This window comes from Bombina bombina, chromosome 1, assembly GCF_027579735.1.
Source record: "Bombina bombina isolate aBomBom1 chromosome 1, aBomBom1.pri, whole genome shotgun sequence".
Classification (NCBI taxonomy): Eukaryota; Metazoa; Chordata; class Amphibia; order Anura; family Bombinatoridae; genus Bombina; species Bombina bombina.
Window position 1 is genome coordinate 480,021,173 of NC_069499.1, and position 25,087 is coordinate 480,046,259.

General features: G+C 41.6%; 1 protein-coding gene across 1 annotated transcript in view; it reads right to left on the bottom strand.

Annotated features, from left to right (window-relative positions):
• The window catches only part of LOC128658806 (GPI transamidase component PIG-S-like), a 46,787-nt gene extending 24,311 nt beyond the window's left edge, over positions 1-22,476 (bottom strand). The window contains exon 1 of the mRNA XM_053712847.1: positions 21,899-22,476. Within this exon, the coding sequence (XP_053568822.1) occupies positions 21,899-22,476 (578 nt within the window). The remainder of the gene's footprint in view (positions 1-21,898) is intronic.
• Between the last annotated feature and the right edge of the window lie 2,611 nt (positions 22,477-25,087).

Consider the following 25,087-nt stretch of genomic DNA (forward strand, 5'->3'; position numbering starts at 1 on the left):
TTAAATAGATATTTACTGTTTAATAGCTACCTAGTTAAAATAATTACAAAATTACCTGTAAAATAAATCCTAACCTAAGTTACTATTAAACCTAACTCTACACTATCATTAAATAAATTAACTACAAGTACCTACAATTAAATACAATGAAATAAACTAAACTAAAGTACAAAAAAAACAAACACTAAATTACAAAAAATAAAAAAAATTACAAGAATTTTAAACTAATTACACCTAATCTAAGCCCCCTAATAAAATAACAAAGCCCCCCAAAATAAAAAAATGCCCTACCCTATACTAAATTACAAAAGTAATCAGCTCTATTACCTTACCAGCCCTGAACAGGGCCTTTTGCGGGGCATGCCCCATAGAAAACAGCTCTTTTGCCTGTAAAAAAAAACACAATACCCCCCCCCCACATTACAACCCACCACCCACATACCCCTACTCTAACCCAAACCCCCCTTAAATAAACCTAACACTACCCCCCTGAAGATCTCTCTACCGTGTCTTCACCCAGCGGGCCGAAGTCTTCATCCGTTCGGGCAGAAGAGGACATCCAGACCGGCAGAAGTCTTCATCCAAGCGGGGCAAGAAGAGGTCTTCCATCCATCAGAAGTCTTGATCCAGGCGGCATCTTCTCTGTTCATCCATCCGGAGCGGAGCGGCAGCATCCTGAAGACATCCCACGCAGAGCATCCTCTTCTTTCTTGATCCGACGACTAGGTGACTGTACCTTTAAGTGACGTCATCCAAGATGGCGTCCCTTGAATTCCGATTGGCTGATAGGATTCTATCAGCCAATCGGAATTAAGGTAGGAAAAATCTGATTGGCTGATTTAATCAGCCAATCAGATTCAAGTTCAATCCGATTGGCTGATGGAATCAGCCAATCAGATTGACCTCGCATTCTATTGGCTGTTCCGATCAGCCAATAGAATGCGAGCTCAATCTGATTGGCTGATTGGATCAGCCAATCGGATTGAACTTGAATCTGATTGGCTGATTGAATCAGCCAATCAGATTTTTCATACCTTAATTCCGATTGGCTGATAGAATCCTATCAGCCAATCGGAATTCAAGGGATGCCATCTTGGATGACGTCACTTAAAGGTACAGTCACCTAGTCGTCGGATCAAGAAAGAAGAGGATGCTCTGCGTGGGATGTCTTCAGGATGCTGCCGCTCCGCTCCGGATGGATGAACAGAGAAGATGCCGCCTGGATCAAGACTTCTGATGGATGGAAGACCTCTTCTTGCCCCGCTTGGATGAAGACTTCTGCCGGTCTGGATGTCCTCTTCTGCCCCATCGGATGAAGACTTCGGCCCGCTGGGTGAAGACATGGTAGAGAGATCTTCAGGGGGGTAGTGTTAGGTTTATTTAAGGGGGGTTTGGGTTAGAGTAGGGGTATGTGGGTGGTGGGTTGTAATGTGGGGGGGGGTATTGTGTTTTTTTTTACAGGCAAAAGAGCTGTTTTCTATGGGGCATGCCCCCGCAAAAGGCCCTGTTCAGGGCTGGTAAGGTAATAGAGCTGATTACTTTTGTAATTTAGTATAGGGTAGGGCATTTTTTTATTTTGGGGGGCTTTGTTATTTTATTAGGGGGCTTAGATTAGGTGTAATTAGTTTAAAATTCTTGTAATTTTTTTTATTTTTTGTAATTTAGTGTTTGTTTTTTTTGTACTTTAGTTTAGTTTATTTCATTGTATTTAATTGTAGGTACTTGTAGTTAATTTATTTAATGATAGTGTAGAGTTAGGTTTAATAGTAACTTAGGTTAGGATTTATTTTACAGGTAATTTTGTAATTATTTTAACTAGGTAGCTATTAATTAGTCAATAACTATTTAATAGCTTTTGTACCTAGTTAAAATAAATACAAAGTTGCCTGTAAAATAAATATAAATGCTAAAATAGCTACAATGTAACTATTAGTTATATTGTAGCTATATTAGAGTTTATTTTACAGGTAAGTATTTAGTTTTATATAGGATTAATTTATTTAGTTAATTTAATGACAGTGTAGTGTTAGGTGTAATTGTAACTTAGGTTAGGGTTTATTTTACAGGTAAATTTGTATTTATTTTAGCTAGGTAGTTATTAACTATTTAATAGCTATTGTACCTAGTTAAAATAAATACAAAGTTGCCTGTAAAATAAATATAAATCCTAAAATAGCTACAATGTAACTATTAGTTATATTGTAGCTATATTAATAGCTAGTAGGGGGCTTAGATTAGGTGTAATTAGTTTAAAATTATTGCAATATTTTATTATTTTTGCTAATTTAGTGTTTGTTTGTTTTTTTGTACTTTTCTGATGGATGGAAGATCTCTTCTTGCCCCGCTTGGATGAAGACTTCTGCCAGTCTGGATGTCCTCTTCTGCCCCATCGGATGAAGACTTCGGCCCGGCTGGGTGAACACGACTCAAGGTAGGGAGATCTTCAGGGGGGTAGTGTTAGGTTTATTTAAGGGGGGTTTGGGTTAGAGTAGGGGTATGTGGGTGGTGGGTTGTAATGTGGGGGGGGGGGTTGTGTTTTTTTTTACAGGCAAAAGAGCTGTTTTCTTTGGGGCATGCCCCGCAAAAGGCCCTGTTCAGGGCTGGTAAGGTAATAGAGCTGTTAACTTTTGTAATTTAGTATAAGGTAGGGCATTTTTTTTATTTTGGGGGGCTTTGTTATTTTATTAGGGGGCTTAGATTAGGTGTAATTAGTTTAAAATTCTTGTAATATTTTTTTATTTTTTGTAATTTAGTGTTTGTTTTTTTTTGTAATTTAGTGGGGGGGTTTTGTACTTTAGTTTATTTAATTGTAGATAATTGTAGGTACTTGTAGTTAATTAGGTTTAATTGTAACTTAGGTTAGGATTTATTTTACAGGTAATTTTGTAATTATTTTAACTAGGTAGCTATTAATTAGTCAATAACTATTTAATAGCTTTTGTACCTAGTTAAAATAAATACAAAGTTGCCTGTAAAATAAATATAAATGCTAAAATAGCTACAATGTAACTATTAGTTATATTGCAGCTATATTAGGGTTTATTTTACAGGTAAGTATTTTGTTTTAAATATGATTCATTTATTTAGTTAATTTAATGATAGTGTAGTGTTAGGTGTTAGTGTAACTTAGGTTAGGATTTATTTTACAGGTAAATTTGTATTTATTTTAGCTAGGTAGTTATTAAATAGTTATTAACTATTTAATAACTATTGTACCTAGTTAAAATAAATACAAAGTTGCCTGTAAAATAAATATAAATGCTAAGATAGCTACAATGTAACTATTAGTTATATTGCAGCTATCTTAGGGTTTATTTTACAGGTAAGTATTTAGTTTTAAATAGGATTCATTTATTTAACTATAGTAAACTTATTTCGTTTTATTTAAATTATATTTAAGTTAGGGGGTGTTAGGGTTAGGGTTAGACTTAGGTTTAGGGGTTAATAACCTTATTATAGTAGCGGCGACGATGGGGGCGGGAGATTAGGGGTTAATAATTGTAGGTAGGTGGCGGCGATGTTAGGGAGGGCAGATTAGGGGTTAATAAAATGTATTATAGTGTTTGCGAGGTGGGAGTGCGGCGGTTTAGGGGTTAATAACCTTATTATAGTAGCAGCGACGTTGGGGGCGGGAGATTAGGGGTTAATAATTGTAGGTAGGTGGCGGCGATGTTAGGGAGGGCAGATTAGGGGTTAATAAAATGTATTATAGTGTTTGCGAGGTGGGAGTGCGGCGGTTTAGGGGTTAATAACCTTATTATAGTAGCAGCGACGTTGGGGGCGGGAGATTAGGGGTTAATAATTGTAGGTAGGTGGCGGCGATGTTAGGGAGGGCAGATTAGGGGTTAATAAAATGTATTATAGTGTTTGCGAGGCGGGAGTGCGGCGGTTTAGGGGTTAATACATTTATTATAGTGGCGGCGATTTGCGGTCGGCAGATTAGGGGTTAATACTTGTAGTTAGATTGCGGCGACGTTGGGGGGAGGCAGATTAGGGGTTAATAACTATAATGTAGGGGTCGGCGGTGTTAGGGACAGCAGATTAGGGGTTAATAGCTATAATGTAGGCGGCGGCGATATCGGGTCGGCAGATTAGGGGTTAATACTTGTAGTTAGATTGCGGCGACGTTGGGGGAGGCAGATTAGGGGTTAATAACTATAATGTAGGGGTCGGCGGTGTTAGGGACAGCAGATTAGGGGTTAATAGCTATAATGTAGGCGGCGGCGATATCGGGTCGGCAGATTAGGGGTTAATACTTATAGTTAGATTGCGGCGACGTTGGGGGAGGCAGATTAGGGGTTAATAACTATAATGTAGGGGTCGGCGGTGTTAGGGACAGCAGATTAGGGGTTAATAGCTATAATGTAGGCGGCGGCGATATCCGATCGGCAGATTAGGGGTTAAATAATGTTATTATAGGGTTTGCGATGTGGGGGGGCCTCGGTTTAGTGGTTCATAGGTAGTTTATGGGTGTTAGTGACTTAGTGTACTAAATGGGTGTTAGTGTAGTAAAAACATACCGAATTTCGGAACGGAATAGAACCGAATTCAGCCGAATCCGAATAAATCCGAAACGAATTTATTCGGATCCGAATAAATCCGAAACGAATTTATTCAAATTTTGCCGAATCAGATTCGATCCGAAACGAAATTCTAAAAGTCCGAATCGATCCGAACCGAAAACGAACCGAATTTTTTAGCGGTGCACATGTCTAGTTCCCACTCCCCCGGATGGAAAGTCTGACGATTCAGATAATCCGCCTCCCAGTTGTCTACTCCTGGGATGTGGATTGCAGATAGGTGGCAGGAGTGATCCTCCGCCCATTTGATGATTTTGGATACCTCTCTCATCGCCAAGGAACTCCTTGTTCCCCCCTGATGGTTGATGTAAGCTACAGTCGTCATGTTGTCTGACTGGAATCTCATGAATCCGGCCTTCGCTAGTTGAGGCCAAGCCCAGAGAGCATTGAATATCGCTCTCAGTTCCAGGATGTTGATAGGGAGAAGAGACTCTTCCCGAGACCATAAACCCTGAGCTTTCAGGGAATCCCAGACCGCACCCCAGCCTAATAGACTGGCGTCGGTCGTGACAATGATCCACTCTGGTCGGTTAGAATCTTTGGAGACAAGTCTGTATAGTCCCCATTCCACTGCTTGAGCATGCACAGTTGTAATGGTCTTAGATGAATTCGAGCAAAAGGAACTATGTCCATTGCTGCAACCATCAACCCTACTACTTCCATGCACTGAGCTATGGAAGGCTGCAGAATAGAGAGAAGAACTTGACAAGCGTTTAGAAGCTTTGACTTTCTGACCTCTGTCAAGAAGATCTTCATTTCTAAAGAATCTATTATTGTTCCCAAGAAGGGAACTCTTGTCGACGGAGACAGGGAACTCTTTTCTACGTTCACCTTCCACCCGTGAGATCTGAGAAAGGCTAGAACAATGTCTGTATGAGCCTTTGCCTTGGAAAGAGACGACGCTTGAATTAGAATGTCGTCCAGATAAGGTGCCACTGCAATGCCCCTTGGTCTTAGAACCGCTAGAATGGACCCGAGCACCTTTGTGAAAATTCTGGGAGCAGTGGCTAGTCCGAATGGGAGAGCCACGAACTGATAATGTTTGTCCAGAAAGGCGAACCTTAGGAACTGATGATGATCTTTGTGGATAGGAATATGTAGATACGCATCCTTTAAATCCACGGTAGTCATATATTGACCCTCCTGGATTGTAGGTAAAATTGTTCGAATGGTTTCCATTTTGAACAATGGAACTCTGAGAAATTTGTTTAGAATTTTTAAATCCAGAATTGGTCTGAAAGTTCCCTCTTTTTTGGGAACTACAAACAGATTTGAGTAAAACCCCTGACCTTGTTCCACAGTTGGAACTGGGTGTATCACTCCCATCTTTAACAGGTCTTCTACACAATGTAAGAATGCCTGTCTCTTTATTTGGTTTGAAGATAAGTGAGACACGTGGAACCTTCCCCTTGGGGGTAGTTCCTTGAATTCTAGAAGATAACCCTGAGAGACTATTTCTAGTGCCCAGGGATCCTGAACATCTCTTGCTCAAGTCTGAGCAAAGAGAGAGAGTTTGCCCCCTACTAGATCCGGTCCCGGATCGGGGGCTACCCCTTCATGCTGTTTTGATAGCAGCAGCAGGCTTCTTGGCCTGTTTACCCTTGTTCCAGCCTTGCATTGGTTTCCAAGCTGATTTAGTCTGGGAAGCGTTACCCTCTTGTCTAGAGGCTGCAGAGTTGGAAGCCGGTCCGTTCCTGAAATTGCGAAAGGAACGAAAATTGGACTTATTCTTAGCCTTGAAAGGCCTATCTTGTGGGAGGGCATGGCCCTTTCCCCCAGTGATGTCTGAAATAATTTCTTTCAATTCTGGCCCAAAAAGGGTCTTACCTTTGAAAGGGATATTAAGCAATTTTGTCTTGGAAGATACATCCGCCGACCAAGACTTTAGCCAGAGAGCTCTGCGCGCCACAATTGCAAACCCTGAATTTTTCGCCGCTAATCTCGCTAACTGCAAGGCGGCGTCTAAAATAAAGGAATTAGCTAACTTAAGTGCGTGAATTCTGTCCATGACCTCCTCATACGGAGTCTCCCTACTGAGCGACTTTTCCAGTTCCTCGAACCAGAACCACGCCACTGTAGTGACAGGAATAATGCACGAAATAGGTTGAAGGAGGTAACCTTGCTGTACAAAAATCTTTTTAAGCAAACCCTCCAATTTTTTATCCATAGGATCTTTGAAAGCACAATTGTCCTCAATGGGAATGGTCGTGCGTTTGGCTAGTGTAGAAACCGCCCCCTCGACCTTAAGGACTGTTTGCCATGTGTCCTTCCTGGGGTCGACCATAGGGAACAATTTCTTAAATATAGGAGGAGGGACAAAAGGTATGCCTGGCTTCTCCCACTCCTTATACACTATGTCCGCCACCCGTTTAGGTATCGGAAAGGCATCAGGGTGCACCGGGACCTCTAGGAACTTGTCCATCTTGCACAATTTTTCTGGGATGACCAGATTGTCACAATCATCCAGAGTAGATAGCACCTTCTTAAGTAATGCGCGGAGATGCTCTAATTTAAATTTAAATGTCACAACATCAGGTTCTGCCTGCTGAGAAATTCTTCCTGTATCAGAAATTTCTCCATCTGACAAACCCTCCCTCACTGCCACTTCAGACTGGTGTGAGGGTATGACAGAAAAATTATCATCAGCGCCCTCCTGCTCTACAGTGTTTAAAACTGAGCAATCGCGCTTTCTCTGAAATGCTGGCATTTTGGATAAAATATTAGCTATGGAGTTATCCATTACTGCCGTCAATTGTTGCATAGTAACAAGCATTGGCGCGCTAGAAGTACTAGGGGTCGCCTGCGCGGGCATAACTGGTATAGACACAGAAGGAGAGGATGTAGAACTATCCCTACTTCCTTCATCTGAGGAATAATCATGGGCAACCTTACTATTTGTGACAGTACTGTCCTTACTGTGTTTGGACGCCATGGCACAATTATCACATATATTTGAAGGGGGAACCACATTGGCTTCCATACATACAGAACATGATCTATCTGAAGGTACAGACATGTTAAACAGGCTTAAACTGGTTAATAAAGCACAAAAACCGTTTTAAAACAAAACCATTACTGTCTCTTTAAATGTTAAACAGGGCACACTTTATTACTGAATATGTGAAAAACTATGAAGGAATTATCCAAATTTTCACCACAGTGTCTTAATGTATTCAAGGTATTGCACCCCAATTTTCAAGCTGTTAACCCTTAAAATGTGAAAACTGGAGCAATTTGCAATTTTAACCCGACTACAGTCCCAGCCACCGCCTTTGTTGCGACTTCACCTATCCCAGGGGGGTATACGATACCAATTCAAGCCTTCTAGGAACGTTTTCAGTGGATACCAGACCCTCACACATGTAGCTGCATGCACTGCACTCAAAAGAAACTGCGCAATAATGGCGCGAAAATGAGGCTCTGTCTACTACAGTGAAAGGCCCTTCCTGACTGGGAAGGTGTCTTAACTAGTGCCTGGCGATAAAAACGTTCCCCAAACAATAAAAGTGTGAAAACTACTTCAAACTTTAAAAAACAACTTAAATAAACAATCGATTTAGCCCTTAAGAGTGTCCACCAGTTAATAGCCCATAATAAGCCCCTTATTCTTTCTGAGTCTAAGAAAATGGCTTACCGATCCCCATGAGGGAAAATTATAGCCTTCCAGCATTACACAGTCTTGTTAGAAAAATGGCTAGTCATACCTTCAGCAGAAAAGTCTGCAAACTGTTCCCCCCAACTGAAGTTCTCTCAGATCAACAGTCCTGCGTGGGAACAGCAATTGATTTTAGTTACTGCTGCTAAAATCATACTCCTCTTTTAAACAGAACTCTTCATCTCTTTCTGTTTCAGAGTAAATAGTACATACCAGTACTATTTCAAAATAACAAACGATTGATAGAAGAAATAAAAAACTACAACTAACACCACAAACTCCTCACCATCCCCGTGGAGATGCTACTTGTTCAGAGCGGCAAGGAGAATGACTGGGGGGCGGAGCCAGAGGGGGAGCTATATAGACAGCTCTTGCTGTGTGCTCTCCTTGCCATTCCCTATAGGGGAGGAGAATATCCCACAAGTAAGGATGAAACCGTGGACCGGACACACCAATGTTGGAGAAATGGCGGCTGCACATGGGTTTATATATGAAGTTTGAATAGCGTAATTATATTTCGCATTTTTATATGAAATCGCGGTTCATTTTTATGAGTGTTAGCCTAATTTGCATAAAACTACTCTTTATTGACACTTTCCGTGGACAAAATACTGGCGTAAGTTACTTGCGATGACTAAAATGTGTATTTGCGCACATTTCGGAAGATCGCCAGTTTGTCCTACTTACGCCAGTTTAGCATCTAAAGGCGCAGTATATGTAATGCCCCGATGTGCGAGGTGAAATTACGGGTGGCGCGGGTTCCTACACTTGCGCCGAAACCTGCGCCGTATATTTGATCGCGCCCCTGAAGAGGGCTGTGTACAAATTTATATGGACTCAGCAATTTTTCTTCGAGCTGCAAAATTGTGACAATTTTTTAAGAGAGATATTAATATGACAATTTTTTTTTTATTGAGTCTAGGCCAAAGTATATCACCCAGTAGGTCTGTTTTGACATTCATATTTAGGTCAGGGTGGATAAAAATCAATTATTTAGGAGGCCGTGTTCTGACAGTGGCCATGCTAAGCCGGAATATCTGCTATCAATGGTACATCTACATTTCAGGAAAGACCAACTAGAGCAGCTGAACTTTATTTGGGGTTAATCAGACGCACTTTAAATGATGGCAGGAGTATGCTGATTCCTATTTAACATGATTTTGAATGTGATTGCTTAATTCTGAACACAGCTACATCCCCAGTTATAAAAGGGTATGCACACTTATGCAACCACATTATTTTAGGTTTTTTTTGTTTTATTCCCTCCACCAAAAAGATTTCAGTTTGTTTTTCAATTGAGTTGTACAGTTTATAGGTCACATTAAAGGTGGAAAACATTCTGAAATGATTTATCTTTGTCTCATTTTTTTTACATCACAGAAACCTGACATTTTAACAGGGGTGTGTAGACTTTTTATATCCACTGCTATATTTAGTAAAGCCTGTTAATTTGATCGATACAGATTTTGAACTCAATGTCCTGATCAGGACCATTGAGGCTCGAGGTGGCGGCCTATACCAGAGTCCTTAGCACACACCCCTGGTCATCCGGGCAATGTAACTATACTTTAGCGGCCTTATTCAACTCTAGCTACAAATTTCATAATGCCGGTCAGCTGAAGTCCACTATCGAGGTGAGTCTACCTTTTCTATTCCTTCTGAAACAGTTCAAGATGGAGATTGATAGATGGGAGACGCAGGTATTACAACTCCTGCAAGATCATTTCTAGAGCCTTGAGCGGCAGCTTATTGAACTGTTTAAAAGGAGAATTGGAGACAATGGAGAGGTAGAACAAGAATCTTCCTGTGGGGAGACTAGTTATATATGTACTATGGAGAGCTTCTCAGATAACCAAGATTATGTATCAGATATATCCTGTTTGGAATATTGGCTACAACAGATTTGTAATCTTTAAACCTGCCTATGTATATTTCCTACAAAGAAGATCATCTATGTGTAGTTGGACTGACAACCAAATAAGGAACAGTATAAACATATTGGAGAAGGGACTGCTCACTCGGTTGTATGAGCTATCTACTGCCTGAGACCCAGTGGTGATGAGCTTACCTCTATGGAAGTAACTGTACAGCCCGGAGACCAAATGGATTTTTACAAACTGAAACGAGAGTCCAGTTTGGGGAGCCCCCGGTGGAATACCCAGTCCCTGAACTGTTATGCTTACACTCCACTGTGGAGCCACTTTCCTTGTGGATGAAGGTAGGTAAGCGTCTGGTTTTGGAAAAAGGTGGAAGACAGGAATAGGTTAAGTTATATCTACAGTATGTTTTGCCCCTTAGCTCAGTCATTACGACACTGATGTGTGACAAAGGGACATAACTATTATTCTTTTAAGTTTCAGCTGTTGGCACTGTGGAGCATTTGCTAAAGTGTTAAGATGACGTATTGTTTTGTTTTCTAAAATTATAGCTGCATTTCCAATATTCATCCCAATTAACCTTTGCACTATTGTGTAGGGGGTGCTTTTGGTTTAATATTATACATGTATGCTGTTAAATTGTTGATAGTTAAGAATGCTGCATTTTAGAGCAAAGCAACCTTAAAAAATGCTATACACCACAGTCACGTCTCATACAGATAAGTTCAGAAAAGTAAATTTATGCTTACCTGATAAATTAATTTCTTCTATGGTACGACGAGTCCATGGATTCATCCTTTACTTGTGGGATATTATCCTCCTGCTAACAGGAAGTGGCAAAGAGCACCACAGCAGAGCTGTCTATATAGCTCCTCCCTTAGCTCCACCCCCCAGTTATTCGACCGAAGGTACAGGAAGAAAAAGGAGAAACTAAAAAGGTGCAGAGGTGACTGAAGTTTAAATAAAAAAAATATAATCTGTCTTAAAATGACAGGGCAGGCGGTGGACTTGTCGTACCATAGAAAAAATTAATTTATCAGGTAAGCATAAATTACTTTTCTTCTATAAGGTACGACGAGTCCACGGATTCATCCTTTACTTGTGGGATACAATACCAAAGCTATAGGACACGGATGAATGGGAGGGACAAGACAGATGCCTAAACAGAAGGCACCACTGCTTGAAGAACTTTTCTCCCAAAAATAGCCTCAGAAGAAGCAAAAGTATCAAATTTGTAAAATTTGTAAAAGGTATGAAGTGAAGACCAAGTCGCAGCCTTACAAATCTGTTCAACAGAAGCATCATTTTTAAAAGCCCATGTGGAAGCCACCGCTCTAGTAGAGTGAGCTGTAATTCTTTCAGGAGGCTGCTGTCCAGCAGTCTCGTATGCCAAATGGATGATGCTTTTCAGCCAAAAAGAAAGAGAGGTAGCCGTAGCTTTTTGACCTCTACGCTTTCCAGAATAGACAACAAACAGAGAAGATGTTTGACGCAAATCTTTGGTCGCTTGCAAGTAAAACTTCAAACCACGAACTACGTCCAAGTTGTGCAACAGACGCTCCTTCTTAGAGGAAGGAATAGGACACAGGGAAGGAACAACAATTTCCTGATTAATATTCTTATTAGTAACAACCTTAGGAAGAAATCCAGGTTTGGTACGCAAAACCACCTTATCAGAATGAAAAACAAGATAAGGCGAGTCGCATTGCAATGCAGATAGTTCAGAAACTCTTCGAGCCGAAGAGATAGCAACTAAAAATAGAACTTTCCAAGATAGAAGCTTAATATCTATGGAATGCATAGGTTCAATGGAACCCCTTGAAGAACTTTAAGAACTAAATTCAAACTCCATGGCGGAGCAATAGGTTTAAACACAGGCTTGATTCTAACTAAAGCCTGGCAAAACGACTGAAAGTCTGGAACATCTGCCAGATGCTTGCGCAGTAAAATTGACAAAGCAGATATCTGTCCCTTTAGGGAACTAGCTGATAACCCCTTCTCCAATCCTTCTTGGAGAAAGGACAAAATCCTAGAAATCCTGATCTTACTCCATGAGTAGCCTTTGGATTCACACCAATAAAGATATTTACACCATATCTTATGATAAATCTTCCTAGTGACAGGCTTTCGAGCCTGAATCAAGGTATCTATGACCAACTTCAATCTCCAGGCAGTCAGCCGCAGAGAAACTAGATTTGGATGCTGGAACGGACCGTGAATGAGAAGGTCCTGTCTTAGTGGTAGTGTCCATGGTGGTAGAGATGACATGTCCACCAGGTCTGCATACCAAGTCCTGCATGGCCACGCAGGTGCTATCAAAATCATTGAAGCTCTCTCCTATTTGATTCTGGCAATCAGACGAGGGAGGAGAGGAAATGGTGGAAACACATAAGCCAGGTTGAACGACCAAGGTACTGCTAGAGCATCTATCAGTACTGCTTGAGGATCCCTTGATCTGGACCCGTAACAAGGAAGTTTGGCGTTCTGACGAGACGCCATCAGATCCAATTCTGGTGTGCCCCATTGATGAATCAATTGTGCAAATACCTCCGGATGGAGTTCCCACTCCCCCGGATGAAAAGTCTGACGACTTAGAAAATCCGCTTCCCAGTTCTCCACTCCTGGGATAGAGATTGCTGATAGATGGCAAGAGTGAGTCTCTTCCCATCAAATTATTTTGGTAACCTCTATCATCGCTAGAAAACTCTTTGTTCCCCCTTGATGATTGATATATGCTACAGTCGTGATATTGTCCGACTGGAATCTTATGAATCTGGCTGAAGCCAGCTGAGGCCACGCCTGAAGAGCGTTGAATATCACTCTCAATTCTAGAATATTTATCAGGAGGAGAGTCAGCTCCTGAGTCCACACTCCCTGTGCTTTCAGGGAATTCCAGACTGCACCCCAGCCCAATAGGCTGGCGTCCATCATCACTATGACACATGCTGGCCTGCGGAAACACATTCCCTGGGACAGATGATCCTGTGACAACCACCAAAGAAGAGAGTCTCTGGTCTCTTGATCCAGATTTATCTGAGGAGATAAATTTGCATAATCCCCATTCCACTGTTTGAGCATGCATAGTTGCAGTGGTCTGAGATGCAAGCGAGCAAACGGAACTATGTCCATTGCCGCTACCATTAGTCCGATTACCTCCATACACTGAGCCACTGACGGCCGAGGAATGGAATGAAGAGCTCGGCAGGTGGTTAAAATCTTTGATTTCCTGACCTCCGTCAGAATTTTTTTAAGTCTACCGAATCTATCAGAGTTCCCAGGAAAGGAACTCTTGTGAGAGGGGTAAGTGAACTCTTTTTTACGTTCACCTTCCACCCGTGAGATCTTAAAAAAGCCAACACGATGTCCATGTGAGATTTGGCTAGTTGGTAAGTTGACGCCTGAATTAAGATATCGTCTAGATAAGGTGCCACTGCTATGCCCCGCAGCCTTAGGAACGCCAGAAGGGACCCTAGCACCTTTTTGAAAATTCTGGGAGCTGTGGCCAACCCGAAGGGAAGAGCCACAAACTGATAATGCTTGTCCAGAAAGGCGAACCTGAGAAATTGATGATGATCTTTGCGGATAGGGATGTGCAGATATGCATCCTTTAAATCCATGGTGGTCATATATTGACCCTCCTGGATCATTGGTAAAATAGTCCGAATGGTCTCCATCTTGAAAGATGGGACTCTGAGGAATTTGTTTAGGATCTTGAGATCTAAAATTGGTATATAGGTCTTCTACACAGCGTAAGAACGCCTCTCTTTTTGTCTGGTTTATAGACAATCGAGAAAGATGGAATCTCCCCCTTGGAGGGGAATCTTTGAAGTCTAGAAGATACCCCTGGGTCACAATTTCTAAAGCCCAGGAGTCCTGAACGTCTCTTGCCCAAAGCCTGAGCAAAGAGAGAAAGTCTGCCCCCTACTAGATCTGGTCCCGGATCGGGGGCTGCCCCTTCATGCTGTCTTGGTGGCAGCAGCGGGCTTCTTGGCCTGTTTACCTTTGTTCCAAGTCTGGTTAGGTCTCCAGACTGACTTGGATTGAGCAAAATTCCCAGCAGGGGAGGAGAAAGAGGGACCACCTTTGAAGTTTCGAAAGGAACAAAAATAATTTTGTTTGGTCCTCATCTTACTTGTCTTATCCTGAGGAAGGGCATGGCCTTTTCCTCCAGTGATGTCTGAAATGATCTCTTTCAGTTCAGGTCCGAATAGGGTCTTACCCTTGAAAGGGATGGCTAAAAGCTTAGATTTTGATGACACGTCAGCAGACCAGGACTTAAGCCATAACGCTCTACACGCTAAAATGGCAAAACCTGAATTCTTTGCTGCTAATTTAGCCATTTGAAAAGCGGCATCAGTAATGAAAGAATTAGCTATCTTGAGAGCCCTAATTCTATCCAGAATATCATCTAATGGGGTCTCAACCTGAAGAGCCTCCTCTAGAGCCTCAAACCAAAAAGCAGCTGCAGTAGTTACAGGAACAATGCACGCTATAGGTTGCAGAAGAAAACCCTGATGAATAAATATTCTCTTTAGGAAACCCTCTAATTTTTTATCCATAGGATCTTTGAAAGCACAACTATCCTCAATAGGTATAGTTGTACGCTTAGCCAGGGTAGAAATAGCTCCCTCCACCTTAGGGACCGTCTGCCACGATCCCGCATGGTGTCTGATATGGGAAACATTTTCTTAAAAGTAGGCGGGGGAGAAAAGGGAATACCTGGTCTATCCCACTCCTTAGCAACAATGTCCGAAATCCCCTTAGGGACCGGAAAAACATTAGTGCAGGCAGGAATCCTTGAATCAGAAATCTCTCCCTCAGACAGCAAATCCCTCACCCCCAACTCAGAACATTGTGAGGGTACATCGGATATGGCTAATAAAGCGGCAGAGGGCTCAGCATTCACTCTCACACCAGACCTACTGCACTTCCCCTGCAACCCAGGCAGCTTAGATAAAACCTCTGTGAGGGAAGAATTCATAACTGCGGCCATATCTTGCAGGGTGAAAGAATTAGATGCAATAGAAGTACTTGGCGTCGCTTGTGAGGGCGTTAATGGTTGTGACACTTGGGGAGAATTAGATGGCATAACCTGATTCCCTTCTGACTGAGAATCATCCTGCGACATACTTTTATTAGCTAAAATATGTTCTTTGCAATGTATTGCCCTTTCAGTGCATGAGGGACACATTTTAAGTGGGGGTTCCACAATGGCTTCCAAACATATTGAACATTGGCTTTCCTCAATGTCAGACATGTTGAACAGGCTAGTAATGACCACAAACAAGCTTGAAAACACTTTATTTAGTGAAAAAATAACAATCTTAAAAAAACCGTACTGCGCCTTTAAGAGAAAAAAAAGCATACACGTTTTGCAAAACTGCTTTAAAATACACCAATCGTTTCAATTTTTTGATATAAGATTCAATTTATGCAGCTAAGTTTGCCCCACAAAGAAAGTAACACTTAACCCTTTGCTGTGAAAAACCGGATAGTTAATAAGGCCTAAATCCGGAAAAAACACCCCCTGCACCTCGCCACAGCCCTGCTGTGGCACCTACCTGCCCTCAGGGATTGGAAAAATGGGGTTAAAGCTTCGATTTGGCCCAACACTTCCACAAGGGCCCACCGGAGTTGGAGCTTGCTGCTTGCTTTGCAAATACAACTGTGCAACGGAGGCGCAAAAATAGGCCCCGCCCATCTCACTCGATGTTTTTTCAGCCTAAATGGACCGCACCAGAGCGGTCTCAAACTAGCCATGTGGGTTCTGAAACCCAAAAAAGAAGCCAAGTGTACCCTCAATAAAGTCTCAAAAAACGTTATTGCCAAAAACGTTATCAGCACTCCCAGTTCAAAAAACGTTTGCCCACAAACATTCAAACTCAGTGTCAACCATTTTATATTAGCCCCTATATGCAAGCTTAGTAATACCCCTCTTCTCTTTAGGATTACTGCTTACCCTTACCCTCATGGGGATACTGTCAGCCTTTCTGAAATACCACAGTCTCTCCAGAAAAAATGACTGAACATACCTCACTTCTATATAGCATGAAAATGTTCCTCATACTGAAGTTTCTTGTACTCCTCAGCCATTCTGTGGGAACTGCTCTGGATCTTAGTGACAAATGCTAAGATCATCAGCCTCCAGGCAGAAGTCTTCATCCATCTGCTGCCTAAGAGTAAATAGTACACACCGGTACCATTTAAAATAAAAAACTCTTGCTTGAAGAAAATAAAAACTAAAATTTTTTTAATTTAATCCTAAAGAGAAGAGGGGTATTACTAAGCTTGCATATAGGGGCTAATATAAAATGGTTGACACTGAGTTTGAATGTTTGTGGGCAAACGTTTTTTGAACTGGGAGTGCTGATAGCGTTTTTGGCAATAACGTTTTTTGAGACTTTATTGAGGGTACACTTGGCTTCTTTTTTGGGTTTCAGAACCCACATGGCTAGTTTGAGACCGCTCTGGTGCGGTTCATTTAGGCTGAAAAAACATCGAGTGAGATGGGCAGGGCCTATATTTGCACCTCCGTTGCACAGTTGTATTTGCAAAGCAAGCAGCAAGCTCCAACTCCGGTGGGCCCTTGTGGAAGTGTTGGGCCAAATCGAAGCTTTAACCCCGTTTATCCAATCCCTGAGGGCAGGTAGGTGTCACAGCAGGGCTGTGGCGAGGTGCAGGGGGGTGTTTTTTTCCGGATTTAGGCCTTATTAACTATCCGTTTTTTCACAGCAAAGGGTTAAGTGTTACTTTCTTTGTGGGGCAAACTTAGCTGCATAAATTGAATCTTATATCAAAAAATTGAAACGATTGGTGTATTTTAAAGCAGTTTTGCAAAACGTGTATGCTTTTTTTTCTCTTAAAGGCGCAGTACGGTTTTTTTAAGATTGTTATTTTTTCACTAAATAAAGTGTTTTCAAGCTTGTTTGTGGTCATTACTAGCCTGTTCAACATATCTGACATTGAGGAAAGCCAATGTTCAATATGTTTGGAAGCCATTGTGGAACCCCCACTTAAAATGTGTCCCTCATGCACTGAAAGGGCAATACATTGCAAAGAACATATTTTAGCTAATAAAAGTATGTCGCAGGATGATTCTCAGTCAGAAGGGAATCAGGTTATGCCATCTAATTCTCCCCAAGTGTCACAACCATTAACGCCCGCACAAGCGACGCCAAGTACTTCTATTGTGTCTAATTCTTTCACCCTGCAAGATATGGCCGCAGTTATGAATTCTACCTTCACAGAGGTTTTATCTAAGCTGCCTGGGTTGCAGGGGAAGTGCAGTAGGTCTGGTGTGAGAGTGAATGCTGAGCCCTCTGACGCTTTATTAGCCATATCCGATGTACCCTCACAATGTTCTGAGTTGGGGGTGAGGGATTTGCTGTCTGAGGGAGAGATTTCTGATTCAAGGATTCCTGCCTACACTAATGTTTTTCCGGTCCCTAAGAGGATTTCGGACATTGTTGCTAAGGAGTGGGATATACCAGGTATTCCCTTTTCTTCCCCGCCTACTTTTAAGAAAATGTTTCCCATATCAGACACCATGCGGGATTCGTGGCAGACGGTCCCTAAGGTGGAGGGAGCTATTTCTACCCTGGCTAAGCGTACAACTATACCTATTGAGGATAGTTGTGCTTTCAAAGATCCTATGGATAAAAAATTAGAGGGTTTCCTAAAGAGAATATTTATTCATCTGGGTTTTCTTCTGCAACCTATAGCGTGCATTGTTCCTGTAACTACTGCAGCTGCTTTTTGGTTTGAGGCTCTAGAGAAGGCTCTTCAGGTTGAGACCGCATTAGATGATATTGCCTACTCTAGTACTTAGAGTAGGCAAAGAGAATGACTAGGGGGGTGGAGCTAAGGTTGAGTTATATAGACAGTTCTGCTGTGGTGCTCTTTGCCACTTCCTGTTAGCAAGAGGATAATATCCCACAAGTAAAGGATGAATCCGTGGACTCGTCGTACCTTATAGAAGAAATAGCAGCTATATAGTTCTATGGGACATTGCCTGCTAGAAAGGAGATGTTTAAGTTTTTTTACCTCTGTTATTAAGGGTATAGAATGTAAATTGGGATAATTTGTAAATATTCTTTCACATATTTATATTCATATTATTTATAGACAAAATCACAGGAGCCTCTCTCATTTATTGCACAGTCTCATGTAATCTCAAATTAACGAATCCTCTAAGATCCTTCATGACAGTTAACTTGAGTTACAAAGAGATCATGGGTAATATGTTTAAACAACTTCAGATAATAATTTACACCCATGAATATGTCCTATGCTGTGTGTACGGTTCATTTTCTTAAGAAGCTTTCTATATGTAATTTGCAGTGTGATACTGACTCGTGCTTAAAGGGACATGAAACTCACATTTTTTCTTTCACAATTTAGAAAGAGAATGCAATTTTAGACAACTTTCTAATTTACTTCTATTATCTCATTTGCTTCATTCTCTTGATATCCTTTGCTGAAAATCATATCTAGATAGGCTCAGTAGCTGCTGATTGGTGGCTGCACATAAATGCCTCGTGTGGCTCACCCATGTGCATCACCATTTCTTCAACAAATGATATCTAAAGAAGGAAACAAATTGGATAATAGAAGTAAATTGGAATGTTGTTTAAAATTTTATTTTCTACCTGAATCATGAAATATTTTTTGGGGGTTAGTGTCCCTTTAATTTCATCTACTTATCTACCCATTTAATCTGTTGCCCACAAATATTTACTACTGTATATTTGATTTGATAAGGTGATATACTTTTTTCAAGTTAGTATCTTCTTGTGTATATGCCATTTGACTTCATTGTCTGCTACCGGGATAGTGAGGTTTAGATGTATTTCTGCCCTGAGAAAAGCAACAGTAGAATAAGCTAGAATAACAGTAGTAACTCATAGGAGTAGAAGTGAGGTAGAAGACCCTTTTTATATGCTCAAATGGTGCTACGGATTTATTGTATTATGCCACAGAGAATTATTATGATCTGTTGCAGTCAGATTAAATTTTGACTACTGTTAATAGGAGGAGACAAGATCCACTTTATTTTTTTTGCCCATTAAAGTGACAGGAAACCCCACATTTTTCTTTCATGATTTGAATAGAATATACAATTTTTTTACATTTTTTTTTCGTTTTCAAAAGCTTTATTAATAGATAAAAGGAAAGAAAGCAACACATATAACATGAAATGTTCATTACATGGGGCTCAGGTAAATTATTCACATTTCAAACGTGGGTGGTAACTCAGAACAAAATCTGCGTCTAGTCTGTCTTTCATGCGTGTCCAAAATGTATAGAAGTCTCTGTTGTAGAAGGACAAAGTTCTTTTAGATCCATACAAAGTCCATTAAATATTGTCCTATTTGACATCAAATAAGGTGCTCATTACCATCGGGGTGTGAACATACCTGAGGTCCCAATGTTACATATTATAGTATTTAACAAGATAACAGCAAAAATTATATTAGTAATCATAACTATTAGAAAGGAATAACTTGGTCTCCTGACGTGTGCTTACACTCATACTCCACGTCAAGAGCATTCCAAAATGTGTATTATAATAATTAGAGAAGAAAACCAAAAAGAAAAGACAAGAGAAAAAAGAACGGGAAGAGGGGAGGGAGGGAGGGGTGGGAAGGGGCTGGGGGGCAAATGGGCTCCTCATACACGGGGCCCTATAGGATTGTGTGGGGGTAATGGGTTCCCGATATTAGACGTCTATCTATGTGTTAGGTTTTAAATTAGGGGGAAGGGGCTTCCAAAGCTCCAACATGTATTCATGAATCTCTATTTTGTCGTCTCTCATGTATCTGAATCTCTCAATCTGCAAGTGCCTGTCAACCTGATGTGACCAGTCCGCTATAGGTGGGATATCAACCCTCCTCCACCTCCTGGGAATAAGGGATTTAGCGCTGTTAAGCATGATAAAGAAAAGCTGTTTTGTGGGTTTGTCTTTTAGTTTGGGAAGGCCATGGAACAGGAGGAGGCCAGGTGATATGTTTAGGGAGACACTAAGTTTGGTTTCCATGATGTCTAGGATTGAATGCCAGAAGGGCCTAATAAGCCTGCAGTCCCACCAAATGTGGAGGAGTACCCTGCTCCCCACATCGCCGCCAGCACCGCCCATCTGTTTGTTTGTAAATTCTTTTTATTCTGTCTGGTGTGAGATACCAGCGGGATAGGAATTTATAGTTAGTCTCCAACATCCTTGCTCATACCGAAGCTCTTGTGTGGGTCGTAAAAATTTTAAACCATTCCTTATCAGACGGGGCAGGTATGATCTCTCGATTCCACTGTCTCACATAGCCAGGCAGTGGTACATCCTTATGGGAGAGAAGTAGGCGGTAAGCTATAGAAATCATGCGTCTAGGTGTATTAGGCAGCAAGCACAAGGACTCAAGTATAGTCATTTGTCTGGTTATATTACTCAATTTTTTATGTGTCATGAGGTAGTGTTGGAGCTGTACATGGAAGTACCAAGAAAGCTCAAGCCCAGCTCGCTCCAGTTTGTGTTTTGGAGTTTGTGTTCCGTTAACAGTCGGTGAAAAGTCAATTGTGTTATTTGGGTCCTGTCTACCCTCACTAGTTGTGTGTTTGTAAAGGGTATGTCTGGGTTGTCCACAAAGGGTGTGAGTGGTGATGGATTTGAGGAAATATGAGAGTGCTCCACTAAGGTTTTATCCCATCTAGTAAAGAATTCCCTTAGAAGAGGATAAAGATCAAGTGAGTGGGGCCTGGATCTAGCGGAGATCCAACCCAGGGTTCCCGGGTTCAACGTCCCCAGAATCTCTCTGCCAATTTGAACCCATGTCTTATTCTTGGAATTATGGCACCATTATACCCGGTGCTGAAGATTGATAGCCTTACGGTAAGCCAACAGGTTAGGAACACCCAGCCCTCCCCTCTCTTTTGTCATATATAGACTCTGTTTTGCTATTCGCGGCCTTACCCCCTCCATATAAACCCCTCAATCACGCCTTGAAATTTACGTAGGTAACCCGTGGGTAGTGGGACCGGGAGAGTCTGAAGGAAATACAGCACTCGGGGAAGGATATTCATCTTACGATGCCTATCCTTCCGAGCCAGGAAACCGGCTGATTTTTCCAGGAGGAAAGATCTCCGGTAATTGTGTTGAGTAAGTCTGTGTAGTTGGCTTTAGAGGGGCTCTATAGTCGGAGTAAGGCTAAACACCAAGTATCTAAGGGCACGGGTTTGAATGCGTAAATGGCACATGGAAGAGAGCCGGCTAAATTCCGCCTGAGGGAGACTGAAATTAAGAATCTCTGATTTAGATTTATTTAGATGAAAGTTTGAGAATCTACCGTACTCCTCAAATACCCTCAGGGCCTCCGGGAGCGAAATTAGTGGGTTAGTCAGCGAGAGCAGCACATCGTCTGCATACAATGGTATTTTATGTTCTTGGGCACCTATTCTTAGTCCTGTGATTGTCTCGTTATCTCTAATCTTCTGAGCTAGGACCTCCATGACTAGGGCAAACAGCAGCGGCGACAACAGACATCTCTGTTTGGTGCCATTAGATATATTGAAGGGGCTAGAGAGTATGTTATTTACTTTCACCTGCGCTGAGGGGGCTGTGTAAAGGGAAAAAAATCCTTTGTGTGAACAAATGACCAAACCCCATCTTCAACCGGACTGCCTTCAGAAATTTCCAGCTGATCCTGTCGAAGGCCTTCTCGGCGTCTGTAGAGACCAAGACCAGCGGGATCTTATTGACCTGTGTATAATTTCCAAGTAGGGTGGCTTTTATGGTATTGTACCTGGCCTCCCGGCTAGGCACAAATCCCACCTGATCTGGTGAGATCAGGTTGGATAAGAATGTATTAAGTCTGTTGGAAAGGACCTTAGCAAAGATCTTTATGTCCACATTAAGGAGGGAGATCGGTCGAAAGTTTTCTGGGCGGTTTGCTGGCTTACATGGCCTTGGGATAGTAGTAATGTTTGCTGCTAACATGGTGGAAGGAAAACCTACGGAAGTGTCCAGGGTGTTGAATAAGGAAACTAAATGTGGGGACAAAATAGTTTTATAAAGCTTATAATATTTAGCACTAAAGCCATCTGGGCCCAGGCTCTTCCCCAATGGCAGGCTGTCAATAGTATGTAACATCTCTTCTGTGGCTATAGGAGCTTCTAGTTTCTCCATATCTGCCTGCAATAGCGAAGGGAGCGTAACAGAGTCCAAATCTAGAGGGGTCAACCGCTCGCTCCCCTCTGACAAAGAGGGAGTGGAGTTCTGTAAGTTGTATAATTCATGGTAGTAAGTTTGCAGGGCTTCTGCAATATCTGCGCTATTTGAGGGTTTAGAGTCATGTCTATCTGTCAAGGAGTGGATATGCATTTTTAGACGTTTCCTTTTGAGGGCTCTCGCCAGAAGCTTCCCTGGTTTGTCTCCAAATTCTGTTGGTTCCTCAATGCCATTTTTTGGTGTTCCAATGTGTGTAAGTCCTGAATCTCTGTTCTAGCCTGTTTGAGTTTTGCTTTGATTGATGTGTCTAATGGATTTTGTTTGTGTTTTTGGTTTCTAAATCGCGTATGTTTGTTAGGAGTGAGGTGAATTTAATCCTGGTTTGTTTAGACAATAGGGCCTTTTGTTTGATAAGTCCGCCCCACATTACGCACTTGTGAGCCACCCAGATTACATGTTTAGGTGTCTCTGCTATATCGTTTATGTTAAAATAGTCAGTAAGTGTAGTTTCTATTTTCCCCTTAATTGGTTATTGAACATAAAGTCATCAAACCGCCATATGAAAGGGTGGTCTGGTACTGAGGGCCATCTCAATTTGCACAATACTGGGGCATGGTCAGACCATGTCATAGGAAGGATCTGTGTGTCCACTACAAAGGCCAGGGTCAATTGATCAGTGAGGATATAGTCTATTCTCGTGTACAAGTCATGAGGATGGGAAAAAAATATATACTCACGTCTCGTAGGCTATAGTGTTCTCCAGGTATCATGAACAGCCAATTCCTCCAACCTAGTGGTACATTGTTTAATGGTTCTTTTTGGGGTAGAGGCTAGCCCTCTAGAGGGGTCAATTTGGGGATCAAGGGGCAGATTAAAGTCACCTGCAAAAATCAAAGCGCCTTTCTGCAGTTCGAGTATTTTATTCATGAGTACTGTCATGAATCTATGTTGTAGTTGGTTAGGAAAATATGAATTAACTAATGAAAACGGTCTGTGGTATAAGGTGCCCACGATAATAAGGTATCAGCCCCCTGGGTCCCTCACCTCATGCATCAGAGTAAAGGGAGATGAGTGTTTGATAAGAATGCCCACTCCATTTCTTTTTTGTAGGGCCTGATGCAAAAAAGGATGTTGGGAATTTGGTGCTTGGCCATTTCGGCTCCCTACCCTTCTTAAAATGGGTTTCCTGCAAACATATTATATCGCAGTGGAGTCTGACTGCATCCCTCAGTAAGTGAGTTCTCTTCTCTGGTGTATTAAGACCTTTTACATTTAATGTCATAACTGTCAAGTTGTGTCTGTTCTGGGGCTCCATTTTTCCCAATAAAGGGTGGGGGAAGAAGAAGGGAAAGGAGTGGGGGAGGTTAGGAGAAATATGAAATATAAGAAAGCGTGAGCTAGTTAAGGAAAGTAAGAGTTTGGAAGTGGATAGTGAAAATCCCAGTTATACTGGGAATCAGTTAATCAGATGTAGTGTAACAATTCCGTCTCCCTCAGTTATCCAAGAAAGAGAGAAAGAAAAGCAAAGTACAGTACGCGTGGGTTCAGTATCTCCACGTCCGATTAATTTATAATAAAAAAAAACGTAAGATTTGGGGGTCATACTATTAATGATTGTGTGTTGGCGTTGGGTTAACTTAGGTATAATAGAGGGGGGTATCAACCCGGGTCCATCTTCCCTGAGTGAAATAGTAGTCCCATAGTGTTCCCCTAGTTTATGCACTAGGAAGGTGAGGGTCCTCATGTTCAATATTTTCTAGTCACTCATTATAATTATGACCCGACTGGGATCATTCTACCGGTCAAATTTATAATAGCACAGACATACGTTGTAAGACTGATAGTTGTTAAACGAAAGTAAACTTCCTCCCAATTTTCTATATGTTTAATAAAACTAAATACTAGTGTAGGCACGTCAGGAATGAGCGATACATTTAATCTTCCCATAACCCTTAATGAGGTATTTTTCCTACATTGCATATTCAAAAAAATTTTACAACAAGATACCTCCAATATACATAAATTGGCATATACAGCAATCATTAGGTTTTTAGATGTGTCTCTCACCCCCATTAATGTGGCTATATATATGCAATCCCCAGGGGGGATAATTAGTGGGTGCCATATTGCATCTTGGGAGAGCAGCTTTTAAGCTTTCTCAATGTATGGTAATATATAGTGCGGGGTTTATGTGGACTTAAAGGGGTGTTATGATTTAATGTGCTCCTGAGCCCTTGCACAGTGCACCAGCTTCGTTTAATGGCAAGTATCGTTCAACATGTATCATAGTAGTGTCTCTACCTGTGTGGGGGATGTCTTATAACCCAATGTCTTTACTCATCTATGAGGCCAGCACACAGTTGTTGTTCCTCCTTATATTAAACCTATATACATATTCAAACAGAGAAACCCATCAAACAGTTATTAATCAACTTACATAACAACTTCAATGAAAAAACATAATACTTATCAAGTCTCTTTTGATGTATCCCTGATCCATAACATGAGGATAGGGATCACCTCTCAGGTGCCCAATGTTTGGGTGACGTCATCTTTATCTTGTGATGGAGGGTCCAGTTGGTAAGCTCCCATCCGCTCCGGGTGTTGAATATCAATTTCCAGTGTTTTGCAAAACTCTGGCAGGTCGGCTGGTGTCCTATAGATTGCCAGTGTTCCATTCTTAGAGGCTATAAGGCACACCGGGAAGCCCCATTTGTATTGAATTTTGTGGGCCTGGAGCTCAGTAGTTATAAACTTGAGGTCC